At 42.6% G+C, this 17,647-nt stretch overlaps 1 protein-coding gene across 1 annotated transcript in view; it reads right to left on the bottom strand.

The window, feature by feature from the left end:
- VWA3B (von Willebrand factor A domain containing 3B) overlaps nucleotides 1-17,647 on the bottom strand; it is a 233,983-nt gene that overhangs the window by 87,675 nt on the left and 128,661 nt on the right. Inside the window, 2 exon segments of the mRNA XM_023211441.2 lie at nucleotides 10,089-10,271; nucleotides 16,148-16,246. Of these exon segments, the coding sequence (XP_023067209.2) occupies nucleotides 10,089-10,271; nucleotides 16,148-16,246 (282 nt within the window).

Raw genomic sequence — 17,647 nt, forward strand, 5'->3', positions numbered from 1 at the left:
ACTTATCCATTCACCTGTTGATGTTGTTTTCAGGTTTGGGCTATTATAAATAAAGTTATACACATTTGCATACAAGTCTTTGCATGGACATAGGCTTTCATTCTTCCTGAATAAATATCTAGGAGTAGTGAAAAGATTAAGATCTAAACAAAACACCAGGGCAGTGACCCACCTTCCCCTTTTCCACCACACCCAAAATTACCTTAAACAACTAGTCTAAAAAACCCCAGCCGTTTGCGGTTTGGCAAAAAGGCAGGAACCAATCAGAAACTGCCAAATGTTTAACTTTAAATGTCAACCAATGACAAGCTTATGATTACAAAAATCCCCCAAACTGATGTAACTTGTTTGTACCTTACTATAAAAGTGCTGCTTAAACTGTGCTCGAGACCTCATCTCTTCCACCTTACTGGGGGAGATAGGTCCGGGTTCGAACTCGCAATAAAGTGATCCCGGCCACTTGGCTTTGACTCTGGTCTCTGGTGGTCTCTCAATCAGGGGTCTCGAGACTCAGGGCATAACAGTAGAATGATTGGACCACGTGGTTTGTGATGTTAAGGTCCTTCACGTCCCTTGTAAGCTATATTCCTAGGTATTTTATTCTCTTTATAGCAATTGTGAATGGGAGTTCACTCATGATTTGGCTCTCTGCTTGTCTGTTATTGGAGTATAGAAATGCTTGTGATTTTCGCACATTGATTTTGTATCCTGAGACTTAGCTTAAGTTGCTTATCAGCTGAAGGAGATTTTGGGCTAAGATGATGGGGTTCTCTAAATATACAATCATGTCATCTGCAAACAGAGACAATTTTATTTCCTCTCTTCCTATTTGAATACCCTTTATTTTTTTCCCTTGCCTGATTGCCCTGGCCAGAACTTCCAACAGTATGCTGAATAGGAGTGGTGAGAGAGGGCATCCTTGTCTTGTGCCAGGTTTCAAAGGGAATGCTTCTAGTTTTTGCCCATTCAGTATGATATTGGCTACGGGTTTGTCATAAATGGGTCTTATTATTTTAAGATATGTTCCATCAATACCTAGTTTATGGAGAGTTTTTAACCTGAAGGGCTGTTGAATTTTACGACGTTGACCCTCTTTTCATGTGCTTCTTTGCCATCTGTAGATTCTCTTCGGTGAAATGTCTGTGCATACGTTTTGCCAATTTTCTGATTAGATGGTTTGTTTTCTATTGCTGAGTTTTAAGAGTTCTTCATATATTCTAGATACTAAGACCTTTGTCTGATACGTCATTTGCAGATACTTTCTCTAAGTCTGCAGCTCATCTTTTTATGCTCTTAACAGGGTCTCCCAAAGAGTGAAAACTTTTAATTTTGATGACGTTCAATATATTAACGCTTCTGTTTATGATCATGCTTCTGGAATCAAGGCTAAACATTCTTTGGTAGCCCAACATCCCCACAATTTTTCCCACATTTCTTTCTAGAAGTTTTATAGTTTTATGTTTTTAGATGTAAGTCCATGATCCATTTTGAGCTAAGATGTCCATGAGGTATGAGGTTTAGGTTGGGGTTGATTATTTTGCCTTTGGATATCCAGTTGCTCCAACCATTTATTCAAATGGCTATCTTTCCTCCACTGGATTGCTTCTGCATCTTTGTCGAAAATCAGTTGAGTATGTTGTATGGGTGTGTTTCTATAACTGTTCCATTGGTCTACGTGTCTGTTTCTACACTAAAGCCATACATCTTGATGAATGCAGCTACATAGTAAGCCTTAATACTGCATATAATGATTCTTCCCACTTTATTTTTTTTTTTCAAGATTGTTTAAACTTTTTTAGAGCCTGTGACTTGTCACATAAATTTCAGATAGGCTTAACTATGTCTGTAAAAAACGTTTCTGGGGTTTTTATAGAAACTTTAATAAACCTGTAGATCAAGCTGGGGAGAACTGACGTCTCTAATATGTTGAGTCGTTCAATCCATGAGCAGAACATGTCTTTTCATTTATTTAGATCTTCTTTGATATCTTCAGCATTTTGTAATTTTCAACATAAAACTTCTGTACATACTTTTTAGGTGCATAAACATTTCATCTTCTTTGAAACTCAATTATAATTGGTATCGGGTATTTACTTTTCACTTCCACATGCTCACTGTTACTTTATCAAAATGTGATTGAATTGTGTGTGTATTAATTTTGTGACTTTGCTGAAATCTCGTAAAAGTTCTAGTTTTTTTTTTTTTTTTTGTAGGTCTCCTGGGGTTTTCTATGTAGATAATATGTTACCTACAAATAAAAAGTTTTACTTCTTCCTTCCCAATCTGTATGCCTTTTCTTTCTTTTTTTTCTTTTTCTTTTCTTTTCTTTTTTTTTTTTTTGAGACAGAGTCTTGCTCTGTCCCCCTGGCTGGAGTGCAGTGGCGCGATCTCGGCTCACTGCAAGCTCCGCCTCCCGGGTTCACGCCATTCTCCTGCCTCAGCCTCCTGAGTAGCTGGGACTACAGGCGCCTGCCACCGCACCCGGCTAATTTTTTGTATTTTTAGTAGAGACGGGGTTTCACCGTGGTCTCGATCTCCTGACCTTGTGATCCGCCCGCCTCAGCCTCCCAAAGTGCTGGGATTACATTTTATTTCTTTTCTTGCTTTGTTGCCATAGTTATAACTTCCAGTAGTATGTTGAATCAGAGTGGTGAGAACAGATGTCTTTGACTCTCTTCTAATCTTGAGGGGAAATCATTCAGCCTTTCACTACTAAGTATGACTCTAGCTGTAGGTGTTGCATTGATGTTCTTATTAAGTTGAGGAAGTTCTCCTCTATTTTCTATTTTGCTGAGAGTTTTTATTATGAATGGTGTAGAATTTGGTCAAGGCTTTTTCTGCATCAGTTGATACAACCACACGATTTTTCTTCTTTAGCCTGTTGATACGCTGGATTATACACATAGATTTTCTAATATTGAAACAATCAGTTACAAATTTCTTGAAACAAATGAACAAATATTTCCAATATACAAAAACAAATAGCTGGGTGGGGTGGCTCATGCCTATAACCTCAGCACATTGGGAGGCCAAGGCAGATGGATCACATGAGGTCAGGAATTCGAGATCAGCCTGGCCAACATGGGGAAACCCTGTCTCTATTAAAAATACAAAATTAGCTGGGCATGGTGGCCAGTGCCTATGTAATCCCAGCTACTCGGGAGGCTGAGGCAGAAGAATTGCTTGAACCACAGTGGTGGAGATTGCAGTGAGCCAAGATTGTGCCACTGCACTCCAGCCTGGGTAAAAAAAAAGAACAAATATTCTTGTATATATGGAGTAAATCCCCCTTGATCACAGTGTATAATTTTTAATACATTGCTGAAATCATTTTACTAATATTTTGTTAAGGATTTTTGCATGATATATTTCAAAAAATCCTTTTAGTTGAACCTACCTTTTTAGAATTAAAGTGAGTTTTTTGAAAGCAGCACATAGTTTGGTTGTGTTCTTTTTTTTTTTTTTTTTTTTAATTCACTCTGCTGTATCTGTCTTTTGATTGGTATAATTAGACCATTAATTTAAAAAGTATTATTGACATGTTAGCACTTACTTCCAGTATTATATAGTTTGTTTTCTCTGGTCTCATTCCTCTGTTCTTTTTCCTTGCATTCCTTCGGGTTATTTAAACTTTTTTTTTCTTACAATTCTATTTTGATTTATTTACATAGTTTTTGAAGGTAGACCTTTGTATGGCTTTTGTAATGAATCCTGTCAGTATGACAGCATATATATGTGACTTATAACAGTCCCAGCATCAACATTTTACTCCTTCAATGAAAATAAGTAAACATCACTTCCATTTAGGTCCCTTTACCTTCTCCAGCTTCAAATACTATTGTCTTCAGTGTTGCGTGATGTTACAACTTTTGTTTCAATCATTAAAAATATGATTTGTAAATCTCATGAAGAAAAGGATAGATTGTATCTCCCAATATTTCTCCTCTTTCTTCTTTTCTTTCTGATGCTCCAATTATATCTTTTATAATTTCCTTTTGCTTGAAAAACCTCCTGCAAACAATCAATAAAAATAAGTTTTCTAACAATAAGTTCTTTTAGTTTTTATTTATCTGAGAACATTTTTATCTCCCCTTCATCCTTGAAAGATAGTTTTGTGAAATATAAAGTTTGGGGTTGCTAATACCTGTAATCTCAGCACTTTGGGAGGCTGAGGCAGGAGGACTGCTTGAGGCCAGGAGTTCAAGACCAGCCTGGGCAACATAGTGTGAGCCTGTCTCTACAAATGAAAAAATTAGCCACGCATGGTGACACACACCTGTAGTCCTAACTACTTGGAAGCCTGAGGCAGGAGAATCACAGGAGCCCAACAGTTTAGGGCTTCAGTGAGCCAAGACTGTGTCACTGCACTCCAGCCTGGGTGATGCAGTAAAACTCTGTCTCTAAAAATAAAATAAAATAAAATAATAAAATTCATGGTTAATGGTTCTTTCCTTTCATACTTGAAAAATATTGCGCCATTTTTCCCCTGGCTTCTTTGGTCTTGGACAGAAAGTCTGCTGTCAAATCTGCAATTGAATTGGTGTCATTTTTATCACTTTTTTCTTTGTCTTTAATTTTCAAATGTTTAACTATGACACATCTTGGCCTGGATTTCTTTGGGCTTATCCTGTTTGGAGTTTACTCAGATTCTTGAATCTGTATATTTGTATATTTCACCAACTTTGGGAAGTTTTCGGCTATTATTTTGTCACTTTTTTTCAATCCCATTTTCCTTCTTGTTTCTTTTGTGGACTCTGATGATACTAATGCTGGATATTCTGTCATTGTCTCACAGGTTCCTGTAGTTCTATTTACTTTTTTTTTTTTTTTTTTTTTTGGTCTATTTTCTCTCTGTTGTTTAGAATGACTGAATTTTGTTGTTCTGACGTCAAGTTCACTGACATTATCTTGTCATCTTTACTTCACTATTGAACCTACCTACTGAGGTTTTAAAATTTTCTGTTCTTGTATTTTTCAGTTCGCAAAGTTCCACTTGGATTTTTTTAAAATAATTCCTACTTATATTCTGAGATTGTCTATTTGTTCATTTGTTTCAAGAGGATTTGTAATGATTGTTGAAGCATTTTTATGACAGCTTCTTTAAAATCCTGGCAGATCATTCCAACATATTTCAACATCATCTCAGTGTTGGCATCATTTGTCATTTCTCATTCAAATTGGGGCTTTCTTGGCTCTTTGTGTGATGGGCACTTTTTTTACTGGATCCTAGGCATTTTCTATTGTGTGAGAAGATTCTGGGTCCTATTTAAAATCTTTTATTTTACTTGGTAGTTGCCCTGCTTAAATTGAGCATGTGGAATTTGTCTACTTTTGGGGGTCTCTGTTTCAATGGCAGTTTGATGTTCACAAGCTTTTGGTATTATCTTGGTCTTCTTTGCTAATCTGGTGCCATTCTGGACCCCACTGGTCCCTGCTGGTGCTGCCTGAAGAGACAGGAGGGGTTTTCCTCCGTCAGTCTTCCAGGTGTCTCTTGGTGCCTCCCCTGCTGTCCTCCAGGTGTTCCCATGTCACTGGGTAGGATCGGAGAGCCCTTGGCCCACAGGGTCAAAGAGTCTTCTTCAAGGGGCCACTGGTTCTAGCTGGGCCTCTCCTGCCTCTTCTTCCCATGCATTCTGATGTGTCTCTGCAGGAGAGGAGAGTCTTACGCCTGCAGAAACAACGAGGCTTTCCAGATGGGCCACGGGCAGCTGTGTCCCTTTAGCAAGCTCTGCCCACCTATCCAAGTAAACATCCTCCTCTGGTGTACTTCTCATATGCGTGGGGGCTGGGCTGTTATAGATAAACTTGACTTTCACTTGGGCATAACTATGCATCTGGTGAGCTTTCCCAGCTATGTTTTGTTGGGGCAAGCTGTCAGAGTGGCAGGATTAAGAGTTCAACTGTCTTTTTGTGGCACAGTTTTCTTTTGTGGGACAGTTTTCTCTTAAGGGTAGGGGGTTGACAGTGTACTGAGTAGCCCACCTAGCGCCACCTCCTTCAGTCTTGTCGATGCTGAATGGAAGGGAAACCTCAGTCCTCCACTGGGCCCTGCTGACACTATGGGGAGGACCACTATGGGGGCTAGTGCTGTTTCACACTTCCTCCCTTGGTCTCATGCTGTTGTATGAGTGTGGAGCTGAGGCTTCCCATTACTAACACCACAGACGGGGGAAAGCGGAGCGTGGCCTTTCCCCAGCTCTCTCCCTTTTTCATGTTCATTGATGATGGCTCTTTGTAGAGGCTCATCTTCATGCTGAACCCTGCTGACATGAGGACTCTGGTGAAGCACAACAGTGACTACACTGGCCTCACACTGCCTGGTTAGGTTGTGGTGCTGCCTGATAGGAATGGAGGGTCTGCTTGACACTGGACACCGTGGACACTACCCTGGTAGGGGACTCAGGGCACTGCTGCTCCTGCCCACGCATGGATGAGAGATCAGCTTTCCACTCAGTCCCTCTGGTACTACCCTAGCAGGAAAATGTAAGCACCACCTGCTTCCAGAAGGAGAATGAGCTTTCCACTAAGCCTCACTGACACAGCCTCAGCAAGGAAATCAGAGCATTGCTGCCTGCTTTTCCAGCACGTAGGAATGGAAGTTTAGCTCCCTGGTCAGCTCTACTATTCCACTCGGCAGGGGGATCAGAGCACAGTCACTTGCTTCCATGAAGCAAGAGAGGGGGTGAAAGAGTGGCTCCCTGTTTGGCACCACTGAAATCCCAGGGGAGGGGATGCAGTTTTTCCATAGTATATGACTGGAGCAGGACAGGTATTGTGAAAAAGGTTTTCTGTTGTTAAGCTGTGCTCTTCCCAGTCATTTGGCTGGGGCAGTGGTCGTGGGGAATAGGCTTTTCCTGGAGCATTTTTTGTCACTGCTCATTGGAGACTCCAGGTTGGAGAGGCTTCTGTAGTGCCCTGTCTGGGATATATGAATAGAAATAAAGTCCCAAGGACTCATTGCCAAGGGACCTCAGAATGTGGAGAATGACACAACAATGAGTCTTTTTTTTTTTTTTCACTTTAAGTTCCAAGATACATGTGCAGAACATACAGGTTTGTTACACAGGTAAACATACGCCATAATGGTTTGTGGCACCTATCAACCTGGCACCTAGGCATTAAGCCCCATATGCATTAGCTATTTGTCCCGTCCTGATGCTCTCTCTCCCGTTGCCCCCCACCACTGACAGACCCCAGTGTGTGTTGTTCCCCTCCCTGTGTCCATGTGTTCTCATTGTTCAGCTCCCATTTATAAGTGAGAACATGCAGTGTGTGGTTTTCTGTTCCTGGGTTAGTTTGCTGAGGATGATGGCTTCCAGCTTCATCCATGTCCCTGAAAAGGAAGGATCTCATTCCTTTTTATGGCTGCATAGTATTCCATGGTGCATATGTACCACATTTTCTTTATCCAGTCTATCATTGATGGGCATTTGGGTTGGTTCCATGTCTTTGCTATTGTGAACAGTGCTGCAATAAACATATGTGTGCATGTGTCTTTATGGCAGAATGATTTACATTCCTTTGGGTATATACCGAGTAATGGGATGGCTGGGTCAAATGGTATTTCTGGTTCTAGATTCTGGAGGAATTGCCACACTGTCTGCCACAATGGTTGAAGAATGACAGGACAATGAGTCTTTGTCCTCTTTTGGAGTTATAACCAGGGCTTTCTGGTTTTGAGATGGTGGACCTACAACGGATGACACTACTCTATCTTTGCTGGAAATGGAAGCCCATCCTGTACTTTTTCTTACAACTATGCAATAAGAAATCTTTTTTACATATTTACCTATGCAGTCAGCATCATCTTTACCGGTGCTTTTTATTCCTTAGCATAGATTCATACTTCTATCTGGTAAGGTTTTCCTTCTGCCTAAAGTACTCCCCTTTAATGTTTCTGGTACTGCAGGCTTGTTGGTGATGAATTCTTTTCGTTTTTGCATATCTTTTTTTTTTTTTTTTTTTAATGAGACAGGATCTCACTGTTGCCCAGGCTGGAGTGCAGTGGCACGATCTCGGCTCACTGCAGCCTCTGCCTCCTGGGTTCAAGTGATCCTCCTGCTTCAGCGCCCCCTCAAGTAGCTAGAACTACAGGTGCAAACCACCATACCCAGTTACTTTTTATATTTTTTGTAGAGGTGGGGTCTCACCATGTTGCTCAGGCTGGTCTTGAATTCCTGAGCTCAAGCAATCTGCCCACCTTGACCTCCCAAAGTGCTAGGATTACAGGCGTAAGCCACTGAACCTAACCGTTTTTGTGTATCTTAAAAAGTCTATTTTATCTTCCTCTTTGACAGATATTTTCACTCTGCATAGACTCTATGTGGGCAGTCTCTCAGTATTTTAAACATGTTTCTCCACTGTCTCCTCACTTGCATTATTTCTGATGAGACATCTGCTGTTACCTTTACTACTGTTCCTCATGCACAATGTGTCCTCTTTCTATTATTTTAAGATGTTCTCTTTGTCACTGCTTCTGGAAAGTTTGATTCTGCCTTGGCCTGGTTTTCTTCACGTTTCTTGCACTTGGGATTCATTGAGGTTCTTTTGGGTCTGTGGGTTTACCGTTGTAATCCAATTTGGAAAATTTTCGGCCACTGCTGTTTCAGTTATGTGTTCATTAGGCTGCTTGGATTTTTCCATGACTCACTGATGCTCCGTTTTCTGTTTGTTTTTTCTTTTTTTTTTTTGAATTCTTGTTCTTTTGTGTTACATTTTGGATAGCTTCTATTACTGCCTACCAATTCACTAGTCTTGTCTTATGCAATGTCTGATCTGCTGCTCATCCCATTCCACCTATTTTTCATCGCTAGACGTTTAATTTGTGTCTTACTTGTACCTTTCATGTCTTCCCTACAGTTACAAAGACTGTTTCAATGCTCTAATAGTAACATTGAGTTCTGGGTATATTTTAAGTCTTCAGTTTGTTTTTCCTCCTCATTATGGGTCTGTATTTTCCTACTTTTTTCCATGCCTGGTAATATTCGCTTGTATGCTAGGCATTGCTGATTTTACTTTGTTAGGTGGTGAATATTTTTGTTTACTTGTAATTATTCTTGGGGTTTGTTCTGGGATGCAGTTAAGTTAGTCGGAAACAGTTTGATCCTTTCAGGCCTTTCATTTAAGATTTGCTAGGTGGAACCGGAGTGTTTGGTTGCTCCCACTACTGAGGCAAGACTCTCCTGTGTACTTTACCCAGTGCCCAAAGGATTATGAAGTTTTCAATCCTCGCTAATGGGAGCACTCTTCCCAGCCCTCTGTGAGATTAAAGCACTGGTCCCTCCAATGCTTTTGGATGATTCATTCCCTAGTCCCAGGTAGTTCACTCACATGAAGCACTGATCAGTATTCTGACTTGTCCTGCTACCCACTAAATCTGGATTTAAAGTCACTCCTCAGAACATAAAACAAAAAACACACACCCTAGAAGGGCATCCTTGAAATGCATATGAACAGGCCAAGTCTGGAGGATGAGAGAACAGAATTTTATTTGCTTCCTCCCATTAGCCTATTAGAATAAATTGCTTTATCAGGTGGTCAAACGTTTATATAGTCTGAGAGGTCAGCAAGCAACTAACCACCTACATCTGACATTATTTTGTTTTCTACAAATATCTGTGTATAGCAGTGATTAACAAACTTCACATATAGCCCCCTGGGTATCCTTGTTAAAAACACAGATTCCTAAAGTTTGGCAAAATATTGATAATTATTGAATTTAAATTATGGGTACATGGGGGTCTATATATGCTTCTAATTTTGTGTAATGTTTGAAACTTTCTACAATAAAAAGTTTAGAAGAAAAACAAAATACATGCATTGATTTATAATTCCTGGGCCTCTATGCCTACAACCTGCTTTACCATCTCTGAAATGGGATGCAGGAATCTGCTCAGATGCCCTAGCTCGGATGGCCTTTGGGTTACATTCTGAGAAACACTGGTACACTCACTGTTAAGTGACTCATTTTTTTTTGTCTTAGTTATCTTTATGGTTGCTCTTTTCTCAATGAAGGTATTATCCAGAGACCGCCAGCCTGTAATGCTCAAATAAATGAAAAGTCCCTTCTCAGCCCACCAAGCTCTTACCTGAACAGCCTCTGGAGGAGTGGGATCCTTGCAACCAAAATTATAAAAATGGAACTCTCCTCCAGTCAAAGCAGCAACCTCTTTCAAAAACCTGTTTGCAATCTCATCGTTGTAGTTGAAGGAGATGGTATAAATAGGAATTTCCTGAAAAACTTTGACCTGGTCTATAACCATTTCAGGCGGCTGAAACAATAAGTTTTGGGGAGGGGGGGAAGGGAGATGGAAAGAGAAGAAGAGAAAGAAAAGAATATGAAAATCCTCAGTATTTACTACAGATACTCAAGCAGTAATTCCGTATACGTGGTGAGTGGCTCCTTATAAACATGTCGATTCAATTCAGTAAACAAAGAAAAGACTCTGCCAGATGATGAGAGTACAGTGATCCACAAGACACGGGCCTTGGCTCGGAGGTCTCTCAATTGGGTGGGACAAAGAGGCTAGGAGAAAGATCTGGCTAACCAAGTCACTCAACTTCAGGTGCGCCTGAACTTAGAGTCCATGCATGCAAAGTGCTGGGCTGCAAAAGAGCAATTTCCAGCCTCCAACATGCTATGGTCAGTGCTTCCTACAGAGAGTGAAGGAAGACATGTTTGTTGAAGGCCTTCCCATGTGCTGGGCATTCATCTTAGAAGCTGAAGAAAGCAGGCAGGCTCTGTGAGGCGTGGATGAAGGAGTCCCACAACTGAGAGAGGCTTCTTCACTGTACACAGGAGCCAGACAGGGAGTGGGCCCACCACTCCACAGCCCAGAGAAGCTGCTGGAATGAGTGATGGAAAGGGGCATGGTTAGGCAGTCTGTGATGCTGAGAGGTTTGCTTCAACTTTCTGAGTCTGCTCTTCAAAGCTCTGAGGATATAAACCAGCAAAAGGACTCCTCAGTGGGGAGGGGCAGGAGGACAGGAATGGCTGTTTCCCGTTGCAGGGATGGAGCTCCCTCTGCCATTAAGGGGCACCCCCACCCACTGCCCAGCCCCCAGCACCATCCTGAGCCACTTGAACATCATGCCAGTTTAGTATGAAGGAACCACCGGAGACTGGATGCAGGTGTGGGGCTTATGATACACATGACAGTCTTGCCCACTCACGCTGCCTTCAGCTGTATGGAATGATGGAAACAGCTCCAGAGCTAGAGACCTGGGCTTGATGCTCATCCAGCACTGCCCATCTGAATGGCCTAGGGCATGTCCTGTCTAATGTGAGTTTCCTCATCTGTGGCTCAGAACTAATACTCCCTCCTTACAGGACTGCTGTGAGGAGTAAATTAGATGATGTTCCCTGGAAGGCATTCCACAAATATTTGTTAAGCATATTTCCCAGGTGCTGCTGTCAGCCTAGGAGAAGGCCAAGTGGCACACCTGAGCTACTTTCCCCGTTTCCTCTGCTCCGAGTCTAAACAGCTGTGCAGTCAGAGCTCCACACACATCAGCTGGAGTGGCCAGAAAGGCAGAGATTCCATCTCCTCCCTGCCTGAAGGAGGTCTGTTTGCATATGTGCAGGTTGATCCCCCTGTACCTTCCCCATCCTCCTGCCCTCACATACTCCATGCTAAGGCTTTAGCCATTAGTTTTATTTAGGATGGTGCATATGCCTTTACCATGTCCATTTTCTTGATTCCAGTCCAGGCCAGCCCCTCACTTCGAAGAATTCCCAAAATGACCACAGCCAAAGCTGCATGGGGCCATTCCCAGCAAAGACCCTGACAGTTTACATTATGGATGCCCACCAAAGTACACTTATCCAACGTGTATATGATTCCATTTTAATGAAGACTAATATTTCTAGAACCCCTTTGACCTGCTAAATTTTAAAGACAGTTTATAGTGCTCCCTCAGATATTTAATAAGCAGGCAGGAAGCTAGTGTCCATGTAACTGATCCAGAGCAGCATCTGTGTCTATTCTTCCAAGGAGAAAATTCTGCTGAATACTTGGAATAATAACACTGGCCTTACGCATTCAGCTCCTACAAAGCCAGCGAAAACTCAAAAGCAAAAAATGGAAATTGAGTGGTACATCTCAATATCTTCTACATAGAACATGAATATCAAATATCAATTTGCCTTTTTGAGAGAATCCAAGGAATAATGCAAAAATAGACCACATATGTCGAAAAGACAGTGTTGAGTTCGGAAGTCCTCAAGAATTTCTAAATTATGTTTGGGGTAATTTGCACATTTCCGACTCAAGCTTTTCTTTTTTTCTTTTAGACGGTGTCTCACTCCATCACTTGGTCTGGAGTGCAGTGGCGCAATCTCAGCTCACTGCAACCTCCACCTCCCGGGTTCAAGCAATTCTCCTGCCTCCTCAGCCTCCTGAGTAGCTGGGATTACAGGCACATGCCACCAGGCCTGGCTATTTTTTTTTGTATTTTTAGTAGAGACTGGGTTTCACCATGCTGGCCAGGCTGCTTTCGAACTCCTGACCTCAAGTGATCTGCCTGCCTCAGCCTCCCGAAATGCTAGGATTACAGGTGTGAGCCACTGCGCTTGGCCTGACTCCGGCTATTATCCATATCCTTGATTCTCCATCTTTGAGCAGACCCTCAGAATCTGGTGAAACAGATTGATCTTCTCTCCAAAAAAAAAAAAAAAAAAAATTTTGAGTGTATGTTGTATCTATTATTGGGAGATTCCAGAGCCTCAGAAGTCCATACTGGACTGTAGATCAATAATTCTTCTCAATCCACTGCTTGTGGGGATGTCGCTTGTGACATCCTCTTTGGGGGTTGCTGTTTGGCAGTATTGATCAAAACATGGACCTTGCAGCTGAGTCCGCGTCTCAGAATGTACGCTACAGATATACTCACTCACCTGCAAGCCGATATATGCATAGAGTTCCTTTGGCAAGACTGTGTAAAACAAAAAGCTCAAAAACAATCTGACTGTGCATCTGCCCAGGACTAGCTAAATAAGTGATGGGATAGCCATGTGATGGAACGTGGAAGAGAATGAGGACGCTCTGTATTAAACGATATGAAGCCATCTCCAAGGTATACTGTTTGACGAATAAAGGTGCAGAATTGTGTGTATAATAGGCTAACATTTGTTTTTGTAAAAAAGAGGAAATATATATGAATACATTTTTGCTGTGTAACAGAAACCATCTCTGAAAGGAGATACAGAAAAACTAGTTATATTAGGTGCCTCCTAGCTGGTGAAAGGGGTGAGAGGGAGAATTTTCTCTGGCTATGCTCTTCTATGAAGGTAGAAAAGAATGCATTACTATTCAAAAATTAAACAAAAATAGCTTTAAGGTGCAAGTTTTATTAAATTCATATAAGAGAATGTGACACAGCCGTTGAGAAGGATGTTCCTGAAAAATTTTTCAGGACTTGGAAAAATGCATGTGATATGTGAGATGGGAAAAAAACTCACAAAATCCAATTATGAGTGATTTAAATTTTGTCCTTTTTTTGTTTTTTGTTTTTTTTCTTAGAGACAGGGACTCTATCTGTTGCCCAGGCTGGAGTGCAGCAGTGCGATCACAGCTCACTGCATCCTTGAACTCCTGGGTTCAAACAATCCTTCTACTTCAGCCTTCTGAGTAGCCAGGACTACAGGTGCACACCACCACGCCCAGCTAATTTTAAACTTTTTTGGAGAGACAGGGTCTCAATACGTTGCCCAGGCTGGTCTCGAACTCCTGGGCTCAAGCAATCCTCCTGCCTCAGCCTACCAAAGTGTTGAGATTACAGGAGTGAGCCACCTCACCCAACCATATTTCCTCCTTTTTAATGCTTATCTGTGTTTTCCAAATTGTCCACAGTGTAAACAATTTTAAAGATCAGTAAGAGTATATTAAAAAGAAAAATACACCTTGACTTGCCTAGATGTCTCTCAAGTCGGAATCTTCAGGCCACGCTGTCCCCAAACTCTAGCTCCATATACTTCTAGGGACTTTTAGACACCCATGCACTCACTACAGGTTCACAAACTCAGCTTCCTCCACTAGCCCCCACCAAGCCTACTTGCCTCTTCTTGAAATCTGCATTTCAATCAGTTAATATCATAATCGTTGTCAACCAGGAATCAGTCATCCTAACTCCTTTCTGCCTTGCTCCTACCTTCTCCTCACCTCCCATTCACGGCTTCCAAACTGGCCATGGGGTCCTGTGGATGCTGCTTCCTGTGGCTCACGTCTGGAGGCAGTCCCCTCCTCCCATTCCTGCTGCTCCCACCCAAGGCTGGGTCCTTCCTAGCTTTCATCAAGGACCCAGCAGCAGACCGTGGCAGCGCCAGCCTTTCCCTGGCACAACCGAGCTATATTTCTGAGATGCAGATGGGTAGGGCAGCCGGCTCCTCTGAGAGTTCCTCTCTGTGGTGACACCACCCTTCTAATGTGGCACTCAAGGACTTTCACAGTCTCCTACAACCCAACATTTTTCACCTCCACCCTCATCTTCTTCCGTTGCCCCTGCCCTCAGCTTGTTTCTCTGAGTCCCTCACATATTTCCACATCTCTGTGTCCCTTCTGCCCAGGACACCAACAGTGTCCTCTGTTCCAAAGATTCCTTCTTCTATTTCCAGACACAGCTCAAATGTCCCCACCTCTCTGGAACCTGCCCTGGCCTTCTCTCCATCTGTACAGCAAAATCTATCACTCTGCGCTCCTAGACATAGCACAGGCAACCCTGTTCCCGTGTCGTATTAAACTGTATACATCTAGCACATTCCCCAAAGCACAAGCTTCCCAAAGGCAGGGATGAGCTATTATTCATCTTTATAGCCTCAGACCCTGGCACCACATGTGGAACAGAAGAGAGACACGATGAACTGCTTCCAAAGAGAAAACACAGTGAAGTTGATAAGTAAAAATAATTTAAAATAAATTTTCACTTTACACACTCCCTTTCTGCCATAAATCTAAAGATGCAGTAAAATCCAGATGCTTACTCCCTTTAAGCCCTGAACTTTTTGCCACAGGATATTTTAGGGTATTTGCCTAGCAGTCTGCATATGCAAACATCTCCCAAGGAAAAACACGAGTTGACACTAATTCACTTTAGCTGCTAATTTACATTACACTGGCCTGAAAAGCCTTCTATTTATTTAATGCCTGGAATACTCCTCTTTCATTCACAAAGCTCAAAAGAAGATGAACAGACTCCTCTACAGCTTTTCAAATATTTTCCAGTGAGGCTAAACAAAACAAAGGACATTTCGCTAGAAAGGCAGGTTTTTGTTTAAATGAGTACTAAATTAGCATTAGAGATAAAGCCAAGGACATTATGCAGTGACATGTTTAGATTCAGCGTCTCCAGAGGAAAAAAAAATAAAAAATAATCTCCTTGCTCTTCATTTGTAATAAAATGTAAACCAGTCTTCAGTGGACGGCAGACGTCTCCTTTTGTGGGGCTGGTCTCCAGGTTAGGGGTGTGTGTCACACTCACCAGGCAACATTCACTGTCTCATAAATTCTCCTCAGAGTTTCCAGAGACAAAGGAGTCTCTCTGTGTATTTTCTCACCTCAGCTCTGAGTCCCTAAACCAAGGAAGGATATCTCCATGGATTTTTGGTGGCAGCTGGAAAGGTTCCCCAAACCTGTTTTCAGCATTTGCTTTCAGAGCATCAGTGAGGCCCTCTTTGTGCCCAGCTCTGATAAGTATTGTCAGGCCTCTGAGCCCAAGCCAAGCCATCGCATCCCTTGTGACTTGCACCCCTTGTGACTTGCACGTATATAAGCCCAGATGGCCTGAAGTAACTGAAGAATCACAAAGGAAGTGAAAATGCCCTGCCCCGCCTTAGCTGATGACATTCCACCACAAAAGAAGTGAAAATGGCTGGTTCTTGCCTTAAGCGATGACATTATCTTGTGAAATTCCTTTTCCTGGCTCATCCTGGCTCAAAAAGCTCCCCCACTGAGCACCTTGTGACCCCCACTCCTGTCCGCCAGAGAACCCCCCTTTGATGTAATTTTCCTTTACCTACCCAAATCCTATAAAACAGCCCCACCCTTATCTCCCTTCACTGACTCTCCCGCCTGCACCCAGGTGATTAAAAAGCTTTATTGTACACACAAAGCCTGTTTGGTGGTCTCTTCACACGGACGCGCATGACAAGTACCTGATCAGGTCTCCCGTCAGTCAGAAGGTAGATGGCCTGTGTTTCTTTATCAGCAAAAGCAGTTTTCAGGGCACTCAGGGTGTTTGTGGAACTTCCAATCTACGGAAAAAACAGATACCAAAGACACACTTGAATCCCAAAAAAGAATTCACAAACAAGTATTCATTTTCTGCTTCCAAAAAAGAAGAAAAAGTACTTGTGAGATGAAATATAAATTAAAATTATACTGAGATAACAATTTAACCCCAGTGATTCCAAGAAACATATTCCAAGGTGTGCCTAAAAATCTCTATCCGGGCAGTCCAAGAACTGCTAGAAGCCAGGACTATGGATTTCCTGTCTCGACGACAGAGTTTTTTTTTTTTTTTTTTTGAGACGGAGTCTCGCTCGGTCGCCCAGGCTGGAGTGCAGTGGCCGGATCTCAGCTCACTGCAAGCTCCGCCTCCCGGGTTCACGCCATTCTCCTGCCTCAGCCTCCCGAGCAGCTGGGTGGGACTACAGGCGCCCACCACCACGCCCGGCTAGTTTTTTGTATTTTTTAGTAGAGACGGGGTTTCACCGTGTTAGCCAGAATGGTCTCGATCTTCTGACCTCGTGATCCGCCCGTCTCGGCCTCCCAAAGTGCTGGGATTACAGGCTTGAGCCACCGCGCCCGGCCTGACGACAGAGTTCTTAATGCAATTTTTTTGTGTGTGTTTCTACATGAGATGGTAACTCAGTTACTGCTCACTCGTCTGTCAACAGAGCTTAAACATGCAGCCTAAATACACTGTGGCATCGTATTGGTTTCAAACCAGGATTTATTCAGGATACCCAATACTTGGTAAACGTGAGCATGTTATCATTAGCAATTTAACAATGTACACGTGGACATATCTAACATTACTTGACAAGTTCTGGTGAAATGTATACCTACTTTCAAGTGCATGAACCCACCTGTTATTAGGTCTTATATGAATGCATGGTATTGAATGAGGGACTTTAAATGTTCTGCTTTACATATGATGGGAATAACCAGACATATATCTGTTATACCATCATGTAACAGTCAAAACCAAAATCAATGAAAAGGAATACGTTATGGCCTATTCTTTCTCCTACATATTGATTTGTTTTTTCTAAGACCTGCCGAGTGGGCGCAAAAGAACCAGCGAGTAGGCAAGTGTAGGAGCAAAACTGCAAGTTTATTTTTGGTCACCTAAGGTGTGGGGGAGAAGTCTGTCGGCCTCCGGCAAAGGAGGCCGGCAGAGTCCCCCGGTGGGGCTCTCGGACGGAGTTCCCACAGTCCGGACATCCCGACAGGAATGGGGCTGTGAGAAGGCCGTGTGGGACCGTGGCCAAGAGCGGCTTTTCTAGGAGTGGGAAGGCAATAGGCGGGGCACGGGCGTGTCCGGGGTGTTCCGCAGGTGCGACCAGGTAAATCTTGGTCTCTTCGGATTGACGTCACCTGGCGCATGCCCAGTTGATCTGCACCTTTCCGGGTCGCCGGCTGCATTTTCG

The sequence above is a fragment of the Piliocolobus tephrosceles genome, chromosome 15 (assembly GCF_002776525.5).
Source record: "Piliocolobus tephrosceles isolate RC106 chromosome 15, ASM277652v3, whole genome shotgun sequence".
NCBI lineage: Eukaryota > Metazoa > Chordata > Mammalia > Primates > Cercopithecidae > Piliocolobus > Piliocolobus tephrosceles.